Genomic DNA, 16,282 nt, shown 5'->3' with positions numbered 1-16,282 from the left:
TCCCTTCAAGGGATACATCTCGCCCATGAAAACCGAGCGAATGCGGGAGAGATGCCGCAGTTACCAAGGCATAAGTTTATGTAAGTGCCATTGGCGGGCGCGCCGGTCCAATTGGACCCCCGGCCGACTTCCTTTAAGCCGGACCGTTTCCTTTCTCGACCCTGCTGCTCTCTATACGAGGCCATTCCCGGCGCTCCAAAGCGCAAGAAACACGAGTGTACTCGCCAGCCTAATCAAATCTTCCTTTTCTTTCATCTTCGCGTCGTACATCTGCTGTAATCTCTCCAGCTCTTCGTGTAAGTTTTTCAGTTGCTGCATCGCCTCCTCTAAGGCCGCTTCTTTCTGCCTCAGCGACTCCAGAGCGGCCTGCAGTTTCTCCCGTTTCGGCGCCACGATCCTGCGCGAAATCACATGTCGCGCAGCTTTTACGAGCAGCTTTCCATCAGCAAACAGACGCGAGAGGACAATGCGATCGTCGATTTTAATCGCACGATTGCGATTTCTGGAGGTTCGCCTCTCGATCGGCCTTCGACAATTTACCTGTACAACTTGCCGTACTTTTCCATGGCGATCACCCACATGCAAAGTGACTTGGCTGCAACAGACACCAGCCCGACCTTCGCCGGATCGAATTCGGGATCGGACGTGTACTTGGCTATTGTTCGCAGAACTCTGTCCGATATATGATCTTTGTCGAAGTCTCGAAGCTAGAGAAATCGAATCAGGACGAGTTAGTTCGCGGAACGCGGAGAATGGACTTGTGCGCCACGCCAGTCGCAGCCATTGTCGCTCACCGTATTAATGAAGTTTACGTCGCCGAGTTGGCGCTTCGCTTCCGCCCACGTCGGCTCCGAGTTCTTCAGGATCATCACGGCTTCCATTACCATCTCTACCTTCGGCGGCGGATGGGTGAAGGATTTTATTTCGGCCAAGTCCTTCTTGTTCAAAGTCTCCAACGCCTAAAATCGCCCGCTTACGTTTCATCCGCTTATCATACTTGTACTTTACAACGCGCGCTTTCTTTCCCCCGTTGTTGGAGAGCCTCTGTTTCTCGCGTTAAACGCGCGATCCGGAAGCATCCTTCGTTCTCTTGCCGAAAAAACTCTCCAAAATCCGGTGGATTTTTTTGTTTTGTTTTCAACACGATATTTCGTCGACAACGAAAAAATTCCGTATGCACGCGAGCGGAATCCTTGTATTTTTAATCCTTTTATTTTTAATCGCTGTAATCCCAAGCTTTCGTTATTTTGATATTTCGCGTTTATCGCTCGAATTGTTCTTTTAATAGCGGAAGATCGCTGAGCTAGAGATTATAAATAACGGTTAAATTTTTATACAGCGGTTGAATTTAAATAAAGCAGCAAAGTTTAAATCAAAGTATATAAAACCCGAGGAATCGAAGACTATACAGCGCGGCTACAGCGGTCGGGGGGAATTTCAACGTTCCTTGAACACGGGCGGTGATCTTAAAAGAAAGCGATTGCATAATCAGAGGGACCTTGATGGCCTCGTTCAGTGCGGGCTCGACGGTCGCTAGGTCAGCTCGTGCGAGCTCCTCGAGCATCTTGCACTCCTTCTGCTCTTCGGCGATACGATGCGACTTGGACGCGATCACCTTCTGCGCTTCATCGGCGTCGCTGCGCTGTTTTGCTGTTGTGCACATTGTAAACACAGAACGCGATGAAAGCAACGAGTGTATGTGTAATATTTACATACACGTACAATCATCTCGCAAACAAATACCGCGTGATTAATTATTCGCGCGCGCGCGCGCAACAAGAGAGTCAGAACAGAAGGCGCGAGCTGTGAAGCAATAAGTCCTTATAGATTAATCTGATAAATGCCGCCGACGATACATCACTGTCGCCTGCGCGCCGTGTACCTATCGTTACGAGGAATTCTTCGCACTCCAGCGTAGATTTATGAACTTGCTGCTGAGTGACTTCGAGCTCCGCCGCCATTTCTTTAACTTTCACCCGGGTGTCGTCGATCTTCGACAGACCGCCGCGAAGTTTGTCCGCTTCATCTGCTAAATCTTGTCTCTTCTCCGCCAACATCCTGCGTGATACGAATGGCGATACACGGCGAATACGCGGCCTATGTACGCGGCTTCGATCGCGGCGGAACAAACGCGGGTCTCTCTCGACGTTCGACTCTTACTCTTTATAGCCAAGCACCAGCTCGATGAAATTCACGGCAGTCACGTAATTGTAACGCTTCATTTCAGCGGCCATTCTGCGAGAGAAGCGGGACACTGTGTCGTGGATCAAAGAGAATGATGCCGCAATTCCATCGCGCATTCGGTCCTGCAGCGGCGGCAATGGAACAGCCGTCGCGGATTGCCGCGGTTCCTGCAGAAAAGCGCGCGTTCTCGTAACGTTCGTTCGTTACGGTTGGAGTGTAAATTTTTTAACCGACTGCATACGCGCGCGTCCAGCCTTGCTTCGCGCGTCGGATACAGGTAACGAAACGGTCCCGCACAAAGCGCACAGTTATCGCTTATTCCGAAATGAACAGCGGTTTTTCACAGATATAATGGCGTTGAGAGTCGCAAGTGCGCATAAAAGTTCAAAGCCGCATGAATAATACGTGTGATTCCGAAATATTGCAAGCGAATGTTCGCTGTCGCATCGAAGCAAAAACGTATTCTCTCTCCCTCTCTCCCTCTCGAGCAGGCTTATCCATCAATGGCGGAATGAAAATCCGCTCGACGTCGATCAGCGGCAGACTCGCGTACGATCTCAATGACTCTCTCGCGCTTTACCGCGCTTACCGCGACGACCGCGCGCGGCACGGAGAAGCTTTAGAAACAAATTATGAATATGAAATGCATCCTCGCGATAGTCGAACGAGCAACCCCGCGACCACGACGGACGGAAAGAAGAAATGCGGCAGACGGCCGTATTATCGGCGGAATGAGGCAAACCGTAGATGGGAAAATAATCGGATTCTCCGAAATGGCCGGCAAGAAGAGGTAGCGGCGGACGAGGGACGGAGGGTGGCGATGGGGGTGGAAGATTGGTGGTAGGAAACGCGCGTTGATCGTAAGAATCGAATCGAATGGAATCGATCGCGCGGAAAGGGGAAGGGCGTACCCACCACTTTATTTTCGCCGGTGATAGTGAGCGTCAGATTGAGATTCATGAGGAACTTGTTGCCAACTTCGAGGAGAGCTTCTCTCGGCCATTCCAGGAACCAATCGATGGTCGTGCAATTGATCAGGGCAGGGTACTGCCGTAATCTGTTCCTGAAGGCATCGCCGATCGGGCTCATGCACAGGATCAAATGCATATTGGCACGCGCCCTCTCCATCAGGAAGGAGTGCACCGTCTCGGTCGTTGGTACCTTTCCAGCCTTCGTTACTTCCTTTGTTAGTCTCTTTTTAATCTGAGAAAACGCGCGAGATATATATATATATATATATATATCAGCAACCCGCGAGATACGTTTGCCCGCTCCTGTATTGATTTTATTTTCGCCCGAGCCGATTCGTCGTCGGACAAAAATGCGATTTATGACGGCGAGCTCGAGCTATTCTGTGCGCGTATCGCGTCCTATTTTTGCTCGCGTTTCTTCAAACTTTGCGTAATTCTCGACGATACGTGCAAATTCTCTCTCTCTCTCGCTCTCTCTTCATTCGCACGGTTCGTTTAAAAGTAATACGTTTCACTCGCGGTTTACGCGGTTTATTAACAGAGAATCATCTCTGACGTATCCGACGCGCGTGCAATATCCGGTGCACGCATTCATTAAAGCGCTTCCGCCTTTTTAATAATGCGAAAAACATCTCGCACGTATCGCCGAGGAATGAAAGTAGCGCGCAGAGTTTAATGTGAGACGGCGGGCAAATAATTAATAGGGATATAAAATCGACAAAGAAGAATCGGCGAGATGATATTTCCGCCGGCTTTCTAATTTCGCCGATTCTCTCTGGAAGCGTAAAATCTAGAGCGCGAATCTAGAGTCGCGGATTATAATCCGGATAGTCCAGAGAGACGGAGAAACGACAGCGGCGCGAAGCGCGTATTAACCGACTTACGTCCTCCATTTCCTCGCTCTTGTAGAGATTAGCCACTTCGCCAGTACTCAGCATATTGTTGACAATCTCTAGGAATTGCTCCTCTACTGCCTGGGTGTCGTTGAAGAGGAAACTGGTCGGTTTGTTCTCCACCCCGGCTATTGAGTACAGAGTCTTGAGATCCTCGCGAAATTCCGGCACCCTGTATTGCTTCGTAACGGCGATTTGATAGGTGTACAGATCGCACATGTAACTGCCAATACGCGAGAGCGATTGTCTACCGCTACCGCCGATTCCGACCAGAAGCACGTTGCCATGGGGCTGCGGAGGAGAAACGTTATTACTGTCTTCGAATTTATGATGTCGACGTTGACCCCCGCGTAACGCTCGAGGTGGATCGATATCTCACTCGAGCGGGGCGAATTGCGCGCACACACACGCTGACTGCGAGGCTCGCTTTTCTTAAATTGCCATTTCAATTATCGTTATTCGCTGAATTATAAAACTGGTATTATCAAGGTTAAAGGTTGAATTTCTCCCATCCCCGAGATGGGATATTATATCGCGGCTACCTCAACGCATGAAATTGTGATGATATCTCGAGCGTGTTGAAAGAGGGAGCTTTAAGAATAGCGGCTCGCGCTGTGTCACTGGCTGCAAAATGTTAAGCTCTAACTGCTACGCCCTGCGCATCACCGACCTGCGATATCACGCGAACGATGCGACATATATGCTCGATCGCGTCGCGGAACAGAATGAGATCGAGGCGCACCACGCCAGGCGAGGCATTATACTCATCCATCTGTTCTTCCACGTGGCGCCTTACGGCGCTGATGTCTGACAGCTCCTCGTATATATTCCAGGCATTCATAAAACCACCTGCGGATATTAATTCGTTTCGAACGTTCTTCAGCGCTTAGCGCGTAATAACGACAGTGGAAAGAAATATATCATACATATATATGTGTGTGTGTGTGTGTGTGTGTGTAACAATTGATACACAATGACTGTCGATATCGTTGCTAACGATAACGATGACAGACACTGAGTGACGTTGACATGGATTAAATCGCGGCGATGAGTCGCGGGTGTTTACCGAAAATGGGAGATCTCTTCTCCGGGCAGACGTTATGGAAGGTCAACTCAAAATGCCTCCCGAGCTGATCATTCAGCTGAGTCACGAACCACTCTCTGTCCCTGAAAGAAATTGCTCAGCATTTTTTCTCCCCGCAACGTGCCCGCGCCAAATTAAGTTAATGCCTCTTGAGCGCTTACTTCTCGTCAATAAGTCGATCGCAGAAAACTCGGAAACTCTCGTGAACCCACAATCGTAGGAAAGTCTGCTTCGAATACTGATAGTCTTTATGGCTGCGCAGTAGTCCTTGGAAGACCTGTCGGAATCGATACTAATTTTTGTATCCGCCCCCGGGCTCTCCGGTCACGCAGAGCGTTTGTGTGTGTGTGTGTGTGTGTATGTGTGTGTGTGTGTGTGTGTGTGTGTGTGTGTGTGTGTGTGTGTGTGTGTGTGTGTGCGCGTGTGCGCGTGTGCGTGTATGTGTGTGTGTGTACGACCACTCGTCAATTTTTACCTTCGAGATATCTCTCAGATTGAATAAGTAATGTATCTTCGTCGGGGTGGGAAGCATCTTCTGGATCACGCGATCGTACAGATTGATCGAGGCGAGCGTGATGTCGTTCGCTGAAACAGCGATGAAAAAAACGTGTCGTTTGCACTTCACATCAATTATTATCGGCAACCCTCTGGGCCCCCCTCTGCGTACTTACATATTCCCTTCACCTCGGAGTGAAACTCGGAGAGTTGCTGATTCAACATCGTGCCGTAGATTCTGACGATTTGCTTCTCGGCCGGGAGAGTCATGTTGATGACGTTGAATCGCGTGAGCAATCGATCGGTGATGACGTTGCGACCTCCACCGGCCGGCCCCATCGCCGCTACCAGCTGCATCTTCTGGATGTACCTCCTCGTTTGCTTCCGGCGATCGTACCTGCCGATTCCGTCGACGTCTTTCACGCACGTTTGTCGCGACAAATTCTAGACGTGTGTGTGTGTGTGTGTGTGTGTGTCCTATCGCCCTCTCCTCTCCTATCCTTCGCGTCATTGCGTTTTATTTCTAGTACATCTGTCTCTCTCTCTCTCTCTCTCTCTCTCTCTCTCTCTCTTCTCCGCATCGCGATAGAACGTTACCAGAATCCGTAATCGATCCATTGGCGAATCAGTTCCAACGGCGGCTGCGACCCGTACGTATCCTTCATCGGCATGTTGAAGTCGTCCATAAACACGACCATGGTCTTGCCGTTCATGGGAATATAAACGCCTTTCGTTCGTTTCTCCATCCTGCTCTCTATGATGTCCTGGAACGAGGGGGAATCGTCGTCTCGAGTATTCATTCTGCGCTCAGGTCTAGTATTCGCCTGACGTATATATGTTTGGAGCCTCACTTGCACATTATTGGACGTAGTTTGCGCGGACATGTTTACAAGAAGAACAGCGTATTCTACATCGTCCAGGAGCCCGAGCACCGAATGGACGGTGGACGTTTTCCCCGTACCCACCGGGCCCGCAACGAGCGCCGGGAAGCCATTCGACAGGAGAGAACTTACGACGTAATCGTACCGTACCGTGTCTACGGTGGGCACTATTATCTTGTAGAACGGCGTTCTGTAAATGAACCCGAAGATACAGAACGTTGGGCCTCACTCACCCCCAGCCAAGCGGCGCTCGGACGAGCGCATAATAAATGATCAGCAGTCATCGATCGGCACCCCTCGAAAAACGCACGCGGTCGAAAGCGCGATATAACGCGCTTGGAATCATTCGATTTGAATATGCAGGATTCGGACTCGGGGCATTCGTTGGATTCGGCTGAAATTCGACATGTTCTAATTCCCCTCGGCCGTAACACGCCCGCGCAACCAGAGCGCAACCAGAGCGCAACCAGTCCGTCGGTTAGGCGAAAAGCGACACACGACTTTCGGACTTTTCCCCTCATGTCCCTCATTTCCGAACGAACCGAAACGGTCGACTTGAGACTTGAGAGGCGAGGCCGACGATGATGACGGCAATGACGATGATTAAGTCTTCGATACTCGGAGCGCTCACCCAGACGGAAACCTCCACGTCGGCGACAATTTCTCGTCCCACGGAATGAAAGCACGCAGCCGTGGCTCCACGAAGTAGTCGTACACCGTGTCCCGTAACGGAAAGGAACTCTCGATCTCCCTTACGAAATTATCCATCTTCTGACGACCCTCCTCGGTGACCGCGGCGCACAGCGACCATATCATGCTGCAACGTTGCGACGGCGAATGCAGTTGTCTCGCGCTCTCGACCGGCTATTAGCATGTCATTAGCTCGGAACTTATAGTTTAATACGACTTGCGAACCGCTGGAGAGCGAGAGCACTACTACGGTATTAGCATTACTTGGAAGTGCCTCGAGGTGGCGGCGGGGCCTAGTATTTGAATCTCGGTTGCGGTCGGGTGCGCGAGTTTGCCTCGTTGCGAATTAGACCGTCGCACCCACGAGCGAGCCCGACGAGTTGGCGGGTTCGACGATTGTCGGGTCTCGCTCAGCGCGATCGACATTCGCGATCGGGCGCGCGATGGCACGCGTGTATGTGTACGTGTACGTGCACGTGTATGTACCAGAAGAAGAACCACATCTTGCATATGACGGAGTAAGCGTCGCGGTCTTCGCCCAGCTCCACGCCGTTTTGCGGTGTCGCGAACACCTCGAGCAGTTTGCAGAGCGACTGGACGGCGTTCAATTCCGGCACGGTCACGATCTCCTCGCAATACTGCCGTTTATATTCCAGCGCGTCGTTAACGTGGCTCTCAAACAGCTGATTCATCTGATTGAAAAGCAATGAACTGTACGACCTGGTGCTGGCTGACTGGCTGGCTGGCTGGCTGGCTGGCTAGCTCGCTCACCTCCTCGACGAATTCGGGTGTCGCGTCGTACTTGCGCAGCCACGAGTCGACGTACGGCCGCCAGCCGAGGTTCTTGTAATCGTTGTAAACCATACCGGCCCTGGAGACGGTCGCGGGAGACGCGACCGCCAGGTCTTGCACCTCGAAGAGCAACGACACTTGATCTGGCATGGTGATCCGATCGTTGTTAATCAGCGTCAGTACCTTGAAACGTAACGTGACGTAACGATTTTACGTTTCGAGACAGCCGTCGCATAGCCTCGCTTAGCTCGAGAGAAGAGGCAAGGAGCTGCAACAGATGAGTACGAGGTGTGTGTGTGTGTGTGTGTGTGTGTACCTTGTTGTCATCCATGACGCTGTTCATGTTCTCAATCCAATCAGCGTCCACGGGCCCGTCAAAGAGGATCCACTTTTCATCGGCGGTATCCTCTGTCAAAAGAGCGTTCGGCCTTACTGCGTGGCGTGTGCTTTCGCGGCGTAAATCACGTTAGCAGGGCAAGTTCTAACGACCGCGCTTATGTTCTCTTCTTTTCTACCTCGCCTATTACTCGTGAATGATGATCGCGTTAACTCGCCGGATAATCGCATTTCGCATTATCGCTCCGTTGGATCGAGGCAGGTAATTCGAATGTTCGACGAACGCATAATACAATACAATACGTTGGTCGATCGTATCCGTACACAATGGATGGCGTGCGTGTAACAATTGAAAGGATATCCCGAGTCGCGCGACTTGCAACGTCTCTTACGTCTCTCGTCGTCGGGACGCTTCGAGGGAGAGGGAGATTTTAAATATCGATTTTAAGTATGCATTAAGGAACTCATCGCTGAAGTAACGCCCCTCCTCACGAGCGCGCACGTACGTGGCGTGTGCGACATACTTATTATACCGCACATATTACTTCGTTATCAATCAAGCGGATTTACCGGAACAAGTTTTCCGCATGATGGACGATATCACTCCGTCGAGCCATTCTCCGGTGGAAAGATTGTACTCGCCGTAGAGTTCACCGAGACTTAGTGCCTTAGGATTAATGGGATGTACGTGAACGGTGTTAAAGCCCGGCTTTCCATCGCTCTTCATTGTCGTCATCGTATTCTGCAAGATCTTCCATGTCGCGGTTTTCGCGGTGTTGGACGCGCCCACGATCATCGTTGAGTGGCGCGAGCCCTTCGTCTCGTACAGCTCGATGACTTTCGCGATCATCATGGGAATCGGCTGCGATCCGGACGATATAGGACGACTGATTAACCTCGAGGTAGTCGCTGAGGCGATTTATCGAACTATCCGTCCATCCGATTCATATTCGAACAATTTCAATAACTATTTCCGTTAACGCCGGAGATGAAATTCTAAGGAGAGAAGGCCGAGCTGCGGCGCGATAGCGGGTAGCGACCACAAGTTTGATACACTCGAATTAATATTTATAAACATTCCAAATCCAGCGCGAATAACTTCTCGATGAATGCGCCCTCCTGCCGCTCCGCGAGCCCGAGGGATGCGCGGTTCTCATAAGAAAGAAAAAGTCGGCACGAGAGAAGGCTGGCACTCGCTCCGCGAGAGCGAGATGAGACGGAATCCTTCACAAGGACGTTACGCCACGTCCTTCTCCCCGAGCTGCAGATTACCTGCAGCTTCAGCTTGATTGCCTCGTTGGTTATGTAACTGATCATTTCCGTGTAATCCACGCTCGGTACGTCCACGTTAGGGAAAAGATCCGTGACGATATCGAGGAACAGCGGTAGGTCGTCCGAGGTGAGTTTAGCGACGTTCATATCTCTCATGGCGAGAATAATGACCTGGGAGAAATTCAACTTGGCTGATGCGAGTTCAGACTAGCGCTAATATCCGTCGCAGTTCCTAAGCGTGTCGAGCGCAACGTGCACGTGCACAAAGTATCACGAATAACCCGGGAGAATTGCGTGAAGCGTCGCGTTGGTAAATAAATTTTTCTGCAAACCGGACCGTCTTGTTAGCGGTTACCTCCTCGTCGGGCAGACTGGGATACGACCTCTTCTTCTTTCCGGCGTAGCGGGTCAGCGTTACTATACCTCGTAAACCGAAATCGTAATGGCATTGTTTGCCGAGCTGCTGCTGGGCAAGCGAGTACAATGTAAAGATCTGCAAAGGCACGAAGCATTGTGTACGTGCAACATTTCCGTCGGGTCTTATGTATAACTTAATGTTCTCACTCATTGCTCAAGTAACGAACAAATTAATCGTCTAAAGACGATTTCTCGTGTGTCGAGAGGCGACGAAAATGATATGAATGACGAGTCATTCCGTAAATATCAAGATGCAACGCGAGTATCGCGGGGCAAATTTGCAGGTCGCAAAATTTCTCGTGCTCGCTCGGCATTGAGACGATAAGTAATTAATCGCAACAGTCAATTACCTTCCTGGCCAGCGTGCGCGTGTTTTGGAAGCCTTCGCCAAACAGGTTGATCTCGGCAATCATGCCACTGTCCGGCACCATCATCGAGATTGGCCGGAACATGGACTTTAAATTGTCTGGAAGTTCGGTACGCCCGGCGTAACCAGGATTCATTGTGATGAAGATGCCGCAGGTGTGTACCAGAGCTATCTCGGCGCCGTCGAAAATGAATTTCGTGAGTCTCTGGGCGAGGGCGGTCAGTATCGATAGTATCTGTTGCGCCACCACCGACAACACCTCGACGTTAATCCTGCGATTGCGAAAAAAAAGTCTCTTTACAGCCCTGTTATTTACAGGGCTCGTTTCGCCCCGGGCGGCGCACTTTTCTTTCACGTCGCGTAACGAAAGTGCATAAAGAATCATTTAGGAGATTGGTTAACTCTGCGAAATTTTTTACACGTGCTCCGCGACAAATAAACGGCGGAGTGGTGGTGCAGAGTGTTTCTCTCGTGTACGAGTAGACTTCGCTTCGTGTACGAAGTGAAGTCTAATTCACGCAAACGTCAATTACGCGTCCACAAGGGAAAGTTCTGGAAGCGTCCGTCATCGTGCTTTCGACGAGCTGTAAGTAGTTGCGAGCCGCGCAAAGTCAGCCCGGCTTGTACGCTCGCTCTGTGCGCCCGGCGCGTCCGACGCGAAGCGTCTGCATCTACTTACAGCGCTTTACAGTCCGCAACTCGCGTTCGAAAAATGAGATTTCCGAAGATAATCTTGTTACGCGCCACTGAACTTGTCGTAAAATTCTCTTTACATTTCTGCAAAAATTTCTAAAGATGTTTACCGAGTCCTATGAAAATTTTTTAATTCATAAATATGATAACGCGAGGAGAGAGCGAGGTCGCTCGGGGGGGGGGGGGGGGGACTGAAAAATGCGAGATATCTGAAAAATCCAACTGCGGAATTATAAAGCGCATCGGATAAAATTAGACATTCATTTCGTGTATCGAACGCTGTTTCAACGCGCCCTTACACCGCAAACCCGAGTGTGTTATTTTCACGCGCGTAAGCTGACGCTTCCTTCGCGCGAATCTTGCCGTCTTCCATCGCGTCGTTTAGCGCGTTAAGTGATTTCGAAAATGCATCGAAATGACGTGGGATTTCAGACGACAGGAAACGCGTGAAGAAAGCCTCACAGCTTGCACGTGTCAAAATAACACACACTCGAAAAAGAAGAGGAAAAGGAAAACAGGCAAATGTGTCTTTTATCTCTGGCCACTCTAAAATACATATCCCAGGCTCAGGAGGATCGGCCAGGGACACTCCCAAATCCCTTCTCATTACAGATTCGATTCGGCCGCCGAGTTTGCGTCGCTCGCATCTACGCGTGGTATGTACAGGTACTCAGGCTTCTCCCGAGGGTGTTTACCGATTAAATTCGTCGAAGCATCCCCAGGCGCCGGATTGCGCCAGCCCGGAGAATAATCTGCCCATACTTTTGTAGTCCAATCCTTCCGAGCAGTTCTGCACGATCACGTTGAAGCCGAGCGCTTTCCCGAGGTCCTTCACCGTTTCGGTTTTCCCGGTGCCGGCGGGTCCTTTCGGGCTCCCGCCGCGATATAAATGAAGGGCCGTCGTCAGCGTGATGTAACACCTATAAACGGGGATGGACGCGGCGAGAGAGTCATTTCATGATCCGACGCGCGCTGTGCGACAGCCAAGCACGCGCGAGCGCGAAAATGGAAAATTGACGGCCGGCAGTTTGCATTTCGCCGCGCTCTCTCACTCGCACTCGCACATCTCCAGCGCGAGATGCGACCGGCCGATTACCGCGTCGTTTTATCAGCAACGTATTTCAGATACGTCTCAGAGGAGCCTCGGAATGCGGCGAGCGCACGCTATCGCGTTTTATTAACGCAGAATGCGGAGGATTGCATTTCTCGCGTACGGCCGCCAACGGCCGGCCGGGGGAGACCCTCGTGCAATTTACGATACGGCGTATCGGCGAAATATCTCGCCCATCAGGCCCGCACCGTCCGGAGAACACAGCTGCAATCTGGCATTCGATTCGTGAAATACATCAGAGCGTGTATATGCCCCGGTGCAGTTTGCGATTTAATGCGTCTACTCTCGAAACGAGGAGCGCCGCGCCACGTCGCGCCGCGCCGCGGTCCATCCACCCCCGGGCGAAGGGCGCTGTGAGTGGCGGGACGGTAGCGGAAGATCGAGATTCCTGCAGGCCGGGAACGCCGCGGAAAGTGGGGCGCGCGCGCGCGCGTGTTGTCTTCTTTCCGCAAGACAAATTCCCCGGACTGCGGGGGAGCGGACAAATGTATCGAGATGGCAATCGTCGTCTATAAATTAGAGCGCGGCTTGGACGGCGGCGGCGGCGGCGGCGGTGGCGGTGGCGGTGGCGGCGACGCGGTGACCTTTTATCGCGATTAAATCGATACCGCGTTAAGTAGCGACGCCGGATATCGCGCTCGTGCGCTCCACGTCGTCGCGACACCGCGCGCGTTCGGTCTTTGATGTTACCGACGGCTTAGCTGCCGCTAAGCTCCCTTCTCCCTTGTTGAGGCCGCGCTTGAGAGACCGTGTCGCATTGTCGTCGTCGCGTATTGCATCGGCGCGGATGCGTCGAGTTACATCGCCGCGCATTCGCGATATCGCAGCCGCGCGCGAAATTGCATTCGCGCGAACTGCCTAACTACGCGCGCACGCGCGCTTCTCTCGGCGCGACTCGTGGCAGAGCGCTCCGCGACAGGCGCAGCGAGTTCTCGAGGAGACCGCGAATCGACGGCGCGGCGGGAAGCCGTTGGAATGTGATTAATCCAGTTTGAAAAACTCCGCGAGCGTGCATTCTTTACGAGGAGTTTGCGAGGTGCGACTGAACTTTTTTGAACATTCCTACTCCCCTCTCCCCCCCCCCTCCCGGAGAGGGACGATCCCTCTCCGACTGTCTCCTCCTCAACGTTTTCGTTTACTCCGTTAATAACGTCCGCGTCGAGCGTATCCTTGCGCGCGCACTTTTGTGATCCAGTTTACCAGCCTCGAAACTGCAGCTCGCTGCCCCGGTCGGCAGCGTTTAAGTCTGACGACAACACCGACCGCCAGCGGAGCCACGTTAAAAGTGAAACGAAGAAAGAACAGCGAGCAGACGCTTGCGACGAGCGCTTTGACAAATTCAGAGAGTACATTTTCCGATAGTATTGGGAGTACAAATTAGTTCGGTCCGTTTTTTTGTGTTAAAAGATGTATTTATTTCAAAACAAAATGAATGAACAGATCGATTAAGGTATTTTCCATCGCTGGCTACTACTTTCTCCCATTTCTCAGCCAATTTTCGAATTCCATCTCGAAAAAATGACTCTCGTCTTTTGAGGCGATCCAAGTTTGGAGCCAATTTTCGATATCTGCGAAAGAAGTGAACCGGTGACCTGCCAAATCGTGTTGCATCCTTCGGAACAACCAGTAATCGGAAGGAGCAAAGAGAGAATCCCACTCGAGCGTTTCCTAATATTTTTTTACGACTTTTGCGACATGAGGCCGAGCGTTGTCACGAAGAACGCCTTTCAACGTCTCTCGGTTTCAGTTCATAAGCCACTCAATTTCCTTGTTTTTGAATAATTCCCATGTCTCCCAATCGTACGGAAACGGCTTGTTGAGTCACTCCCAATGATTCTGCAAGCTCCTCTTGCGTCCTTTGACTCTGATCTTCTTCGAGTAATGCCTCTAATTCTTCGTCCTCGAATTTTTTTGGCTGTCCAGAGCGAGGCTTGTGTCTTCGACGCTGAAATCTCCATCCTCGAAACGTCGAAACCATTCCCTACATGATTTATCAGTTGCAGCAGCGTTACCATAAACTTCAACAAACATTCGATGGGCTTCAGCTGCGCTTTCCTTCCAATTAAAGCAGAAAATTAAAACCTCCCTCAAATGCTGCTTGGTTAACACAAAATCCGACACAATTTTCAACACTCTAAAAAGCAAGGTTTTTGTATGAAACTCAAAGCGATATAAACTGAATATTATTGGCAGATGTCTAACCTCTCGGAAACCGCCAAAATCGGCAGTCACTATGAACCATTCACAGCAGCCGGAGCCATCTTTTGAAAACGGACCGAACTAATTTGTACACCCAATATACATCGCTCGAGACGAGACTCGCGGGCGGTGTTACTCGAGCACGAAATGAGTGTGTTAGCGATAAAAGCGTTATTCCTCTGCGCGAATGCGCAGAAGACCGAGGAAGACTCGCGCGTGCAGCGGCGTTCTTATTACACACGTGACGTTTGTTCCCACGCCAGGATATAACTATAGTTGTATCAAGTGGTGGTGGAGGAGTACAGATGCGACGGGTATCACGGGAAGTCTGCCGCCTCGCTTGGATCATGTAACCTGAGTTATTCCGCGCGATCAGTATCGCGCGCGGTAAGTTCCTTCATTAAGTACAACGGCGGTGCTTAAAACTTGACTTAATCGGACATGTGCGGCGTCCTGCGACGTCGCCGCGCGCGCGCAACGCGACCGCTCGACGTTGACCCGGGGCGGCCCCGGGCCGGGGTGGGGGGTGGGGGTGGGGGGAGGGGGAGGTTGTATTACATCGCCAATGCGTCGAACAGTAAGCGTTACCCGTAGCACCGTCGCGCGTTAGCGCGCGTGACAGACGAAATTACGGCTGGCCGCGAGAGCCGCTTGCCAACTACGTGACTGACTGTGTGGCGCGATAACCGCTGAGAAACTTCTGTTTCAACATCGCCGAACCGAACAGAGTCGCCGCCGACCGACTAAATACGTTGCAACGTAATAACGTCACAAAGTAATTTTGCAAATGGTCCCGCAATCGAGTGCATACACATATGCCATTGTTCGGATATACTCGCCGGTCAAACGACATGCATGTATGCGCTTCTCTCAGCGAGCGGCGGCGGGCGCAAAAAGTCTCTCGCGGACGACGCATCATCCCTCTCGATAAAATTATTCCCGTCCCTTCCTCTCGCCGCGATCGCTCCGCCGTAAAAACTGTCGTTCGAGCGCAGCGCAACGAGTAATTCCATTGCCGACTAATTTCCAGAGACGTGATCTCGCGTTTTGCGCCTTTGCGTCGGTTCAAATACACACCGCGGAAATTTGCCCGAACGTCGAAAGGGGATATTACTTTGGAGTCGAGGAAGATTTCAATAATTATATTGCCATACGGATAGTTGACAGTTACGAAGATCCAAAAAGTCCCAAATAAGTTTTGCCTGAGAAATTATTCAAGTTCGCTGTCAATCCTCCCACAGCAAAATAATGAAGATTGCGTCGAGCGACTATTCGGCGTCTGTCGTTTCGCTGTTTCATCGAAATGTTCGGAGAAACGTACCGATCTGTCAGCGGAGTTATCACGAGTCTTCCGGTGTTACCTAGATACTCGTAACCGTACACGAAATGAGTGTTTGTCTGTCGGACGATGCAGTCCTCGATATCTTTCTCCCAATAAAATCTTAGCTGCGACAGCCACTCGAAGTCGGACACGTCTCTGCAATCTGAAAAATTTGAAAAGCAAGTTTGCTCTCTCTCTCTCTCTCTCTCTCTCTCTCTCTCTCTCTCTCTCTCTCTCTCTCTCACTCTCTCCTTTTCTCTCTCTTTCTCTCTCTCTCTCTCCCCGTCTGTCTCTCTCTTGCTTTTTATTCCCTCCCTCCCGAGTCGGGCTGATAATAATTTCAGAGTCGCGCGATTCGCGTCATTCGCAGTTTCGCAACGTGAATACGCGCCGCGAGCGGTATCAATTGTTTTGCTCAATTTTACTTGCACGCCGGTGGAAGCAAGTTGCGTTCGGAATTGTCATAAAATGTATCACGGAATTATCGTAATTTCCGAATCGTGAGCATTGTCAAGCTTAAATCAGTCTTTTGCTTTAATTGTTGCCGCTAAACTAATGAAACTCAAATTGCTCTTA

General features: G+C 51.1%; 1 protein-coding gene across 1 annotated transcript in view; it reads right to left on the bottom strand.

Annotated features, from left to right (window-relative positions):
- Positions 1–16,282, bottom strand: part of kl-2 (dynein heavy chain 2, axonemal kl-2) — a 44,614-nt gene that overhangs the window by 8,076 nt on the left and 20,256 nt on the right. The window contains exons 25-48 of the mRNA XM_025299984.1: positions 15,707–15,869; positions 11,771–11,995; positions 10,366–10,654; positions 9,954–10,091; positions 9,599–9,769; positions 8,897–9,188; positions 8,307–8,398; positions 7,970–8,173; positions 7,685–7,890; positions 7,140–7,325; positions 6,225–6,698; positions 5,804–6,024; positions 5,608–5,717; positions 5,294–5,409; positions 5,115–5,215; positions 4,719–4,897; positions 4,040–4,339; positions 3,100–3,387; positions 2,161–2,351; positions 1,883–2,058; positions 1,499–1,650; positions 795–959; positions 541–707; positions 226–397 (exon numbers count right to left, since the gene is read on the bottom strand). Coding sequence (XP_025155769.1) covers positions 226–397; positions 541–707; positions 795–959; positions 1,499–1,650; positions 1,883–2,058; positions 2,161–2,351; positions 3,100–3,387; positions 4,040–4,339; positions 4,719–4,897; positions 5,115–5,215; positions 5,294–5,409; positions 5,608–5,717; positions 5,804–6,024; positions 6,225–6,698; positions 7,140–7,325; positions 7,685–7,890; positions 7,970–8,173; positions 8,307–8,398; positions 8,897–9,188; positions 9,599–9,769; positions 9,954–10,091; positions 10,366–10,654; positions 11,771–11,995; positions 15,707–15,869 — 4,778 coding nt within the window. The remainder of the gene's footprint in view (positions 1–225; positions 398–540; positions 708–794; positions 960–1,498; positions 1,651–1,882; positions 2,059–2,160; positions 2,352–3,099; positions 3,388–4,039; positions 4,340–4,718; positions 4,898–5,114; positions 5,216–5,293; positions 5,410–5,607; positions 5,718–5,803; positions 6,025–6,224; positions 6,699–7,139; positions 7,326–7,684; positions 7,891–7,969; positions 8,174–8,306; positions 8,399–8,896; positions 9,189–9,598; positions 9,770–9,953; positions 10,092–10,365; positions 10,655–11,770; positions 11,996–15,706; positions 15,870–16,282) is intronic.

This window comes from Harpegnathos saltator, unplaced genomic scaffold (assembly GCF_003227715.2).
Source record: "Harpegnathos saltator strain DR-91 unplaced genomic scaffold, Hsal_v8.6 scaffold31, whole genome shotgun sequence".
NCBI lineage: Eukaryota > Metazoa > Arthropoda > Insecta > Hymenoptera > Formicidae > Harpegnathos > Harpegnathos saltator.
The sequence above is the reverse complement of the archived record's forward strand: the minus strand, read 5'-3'. Positions and strand labels throughout refer to the sequence as shown.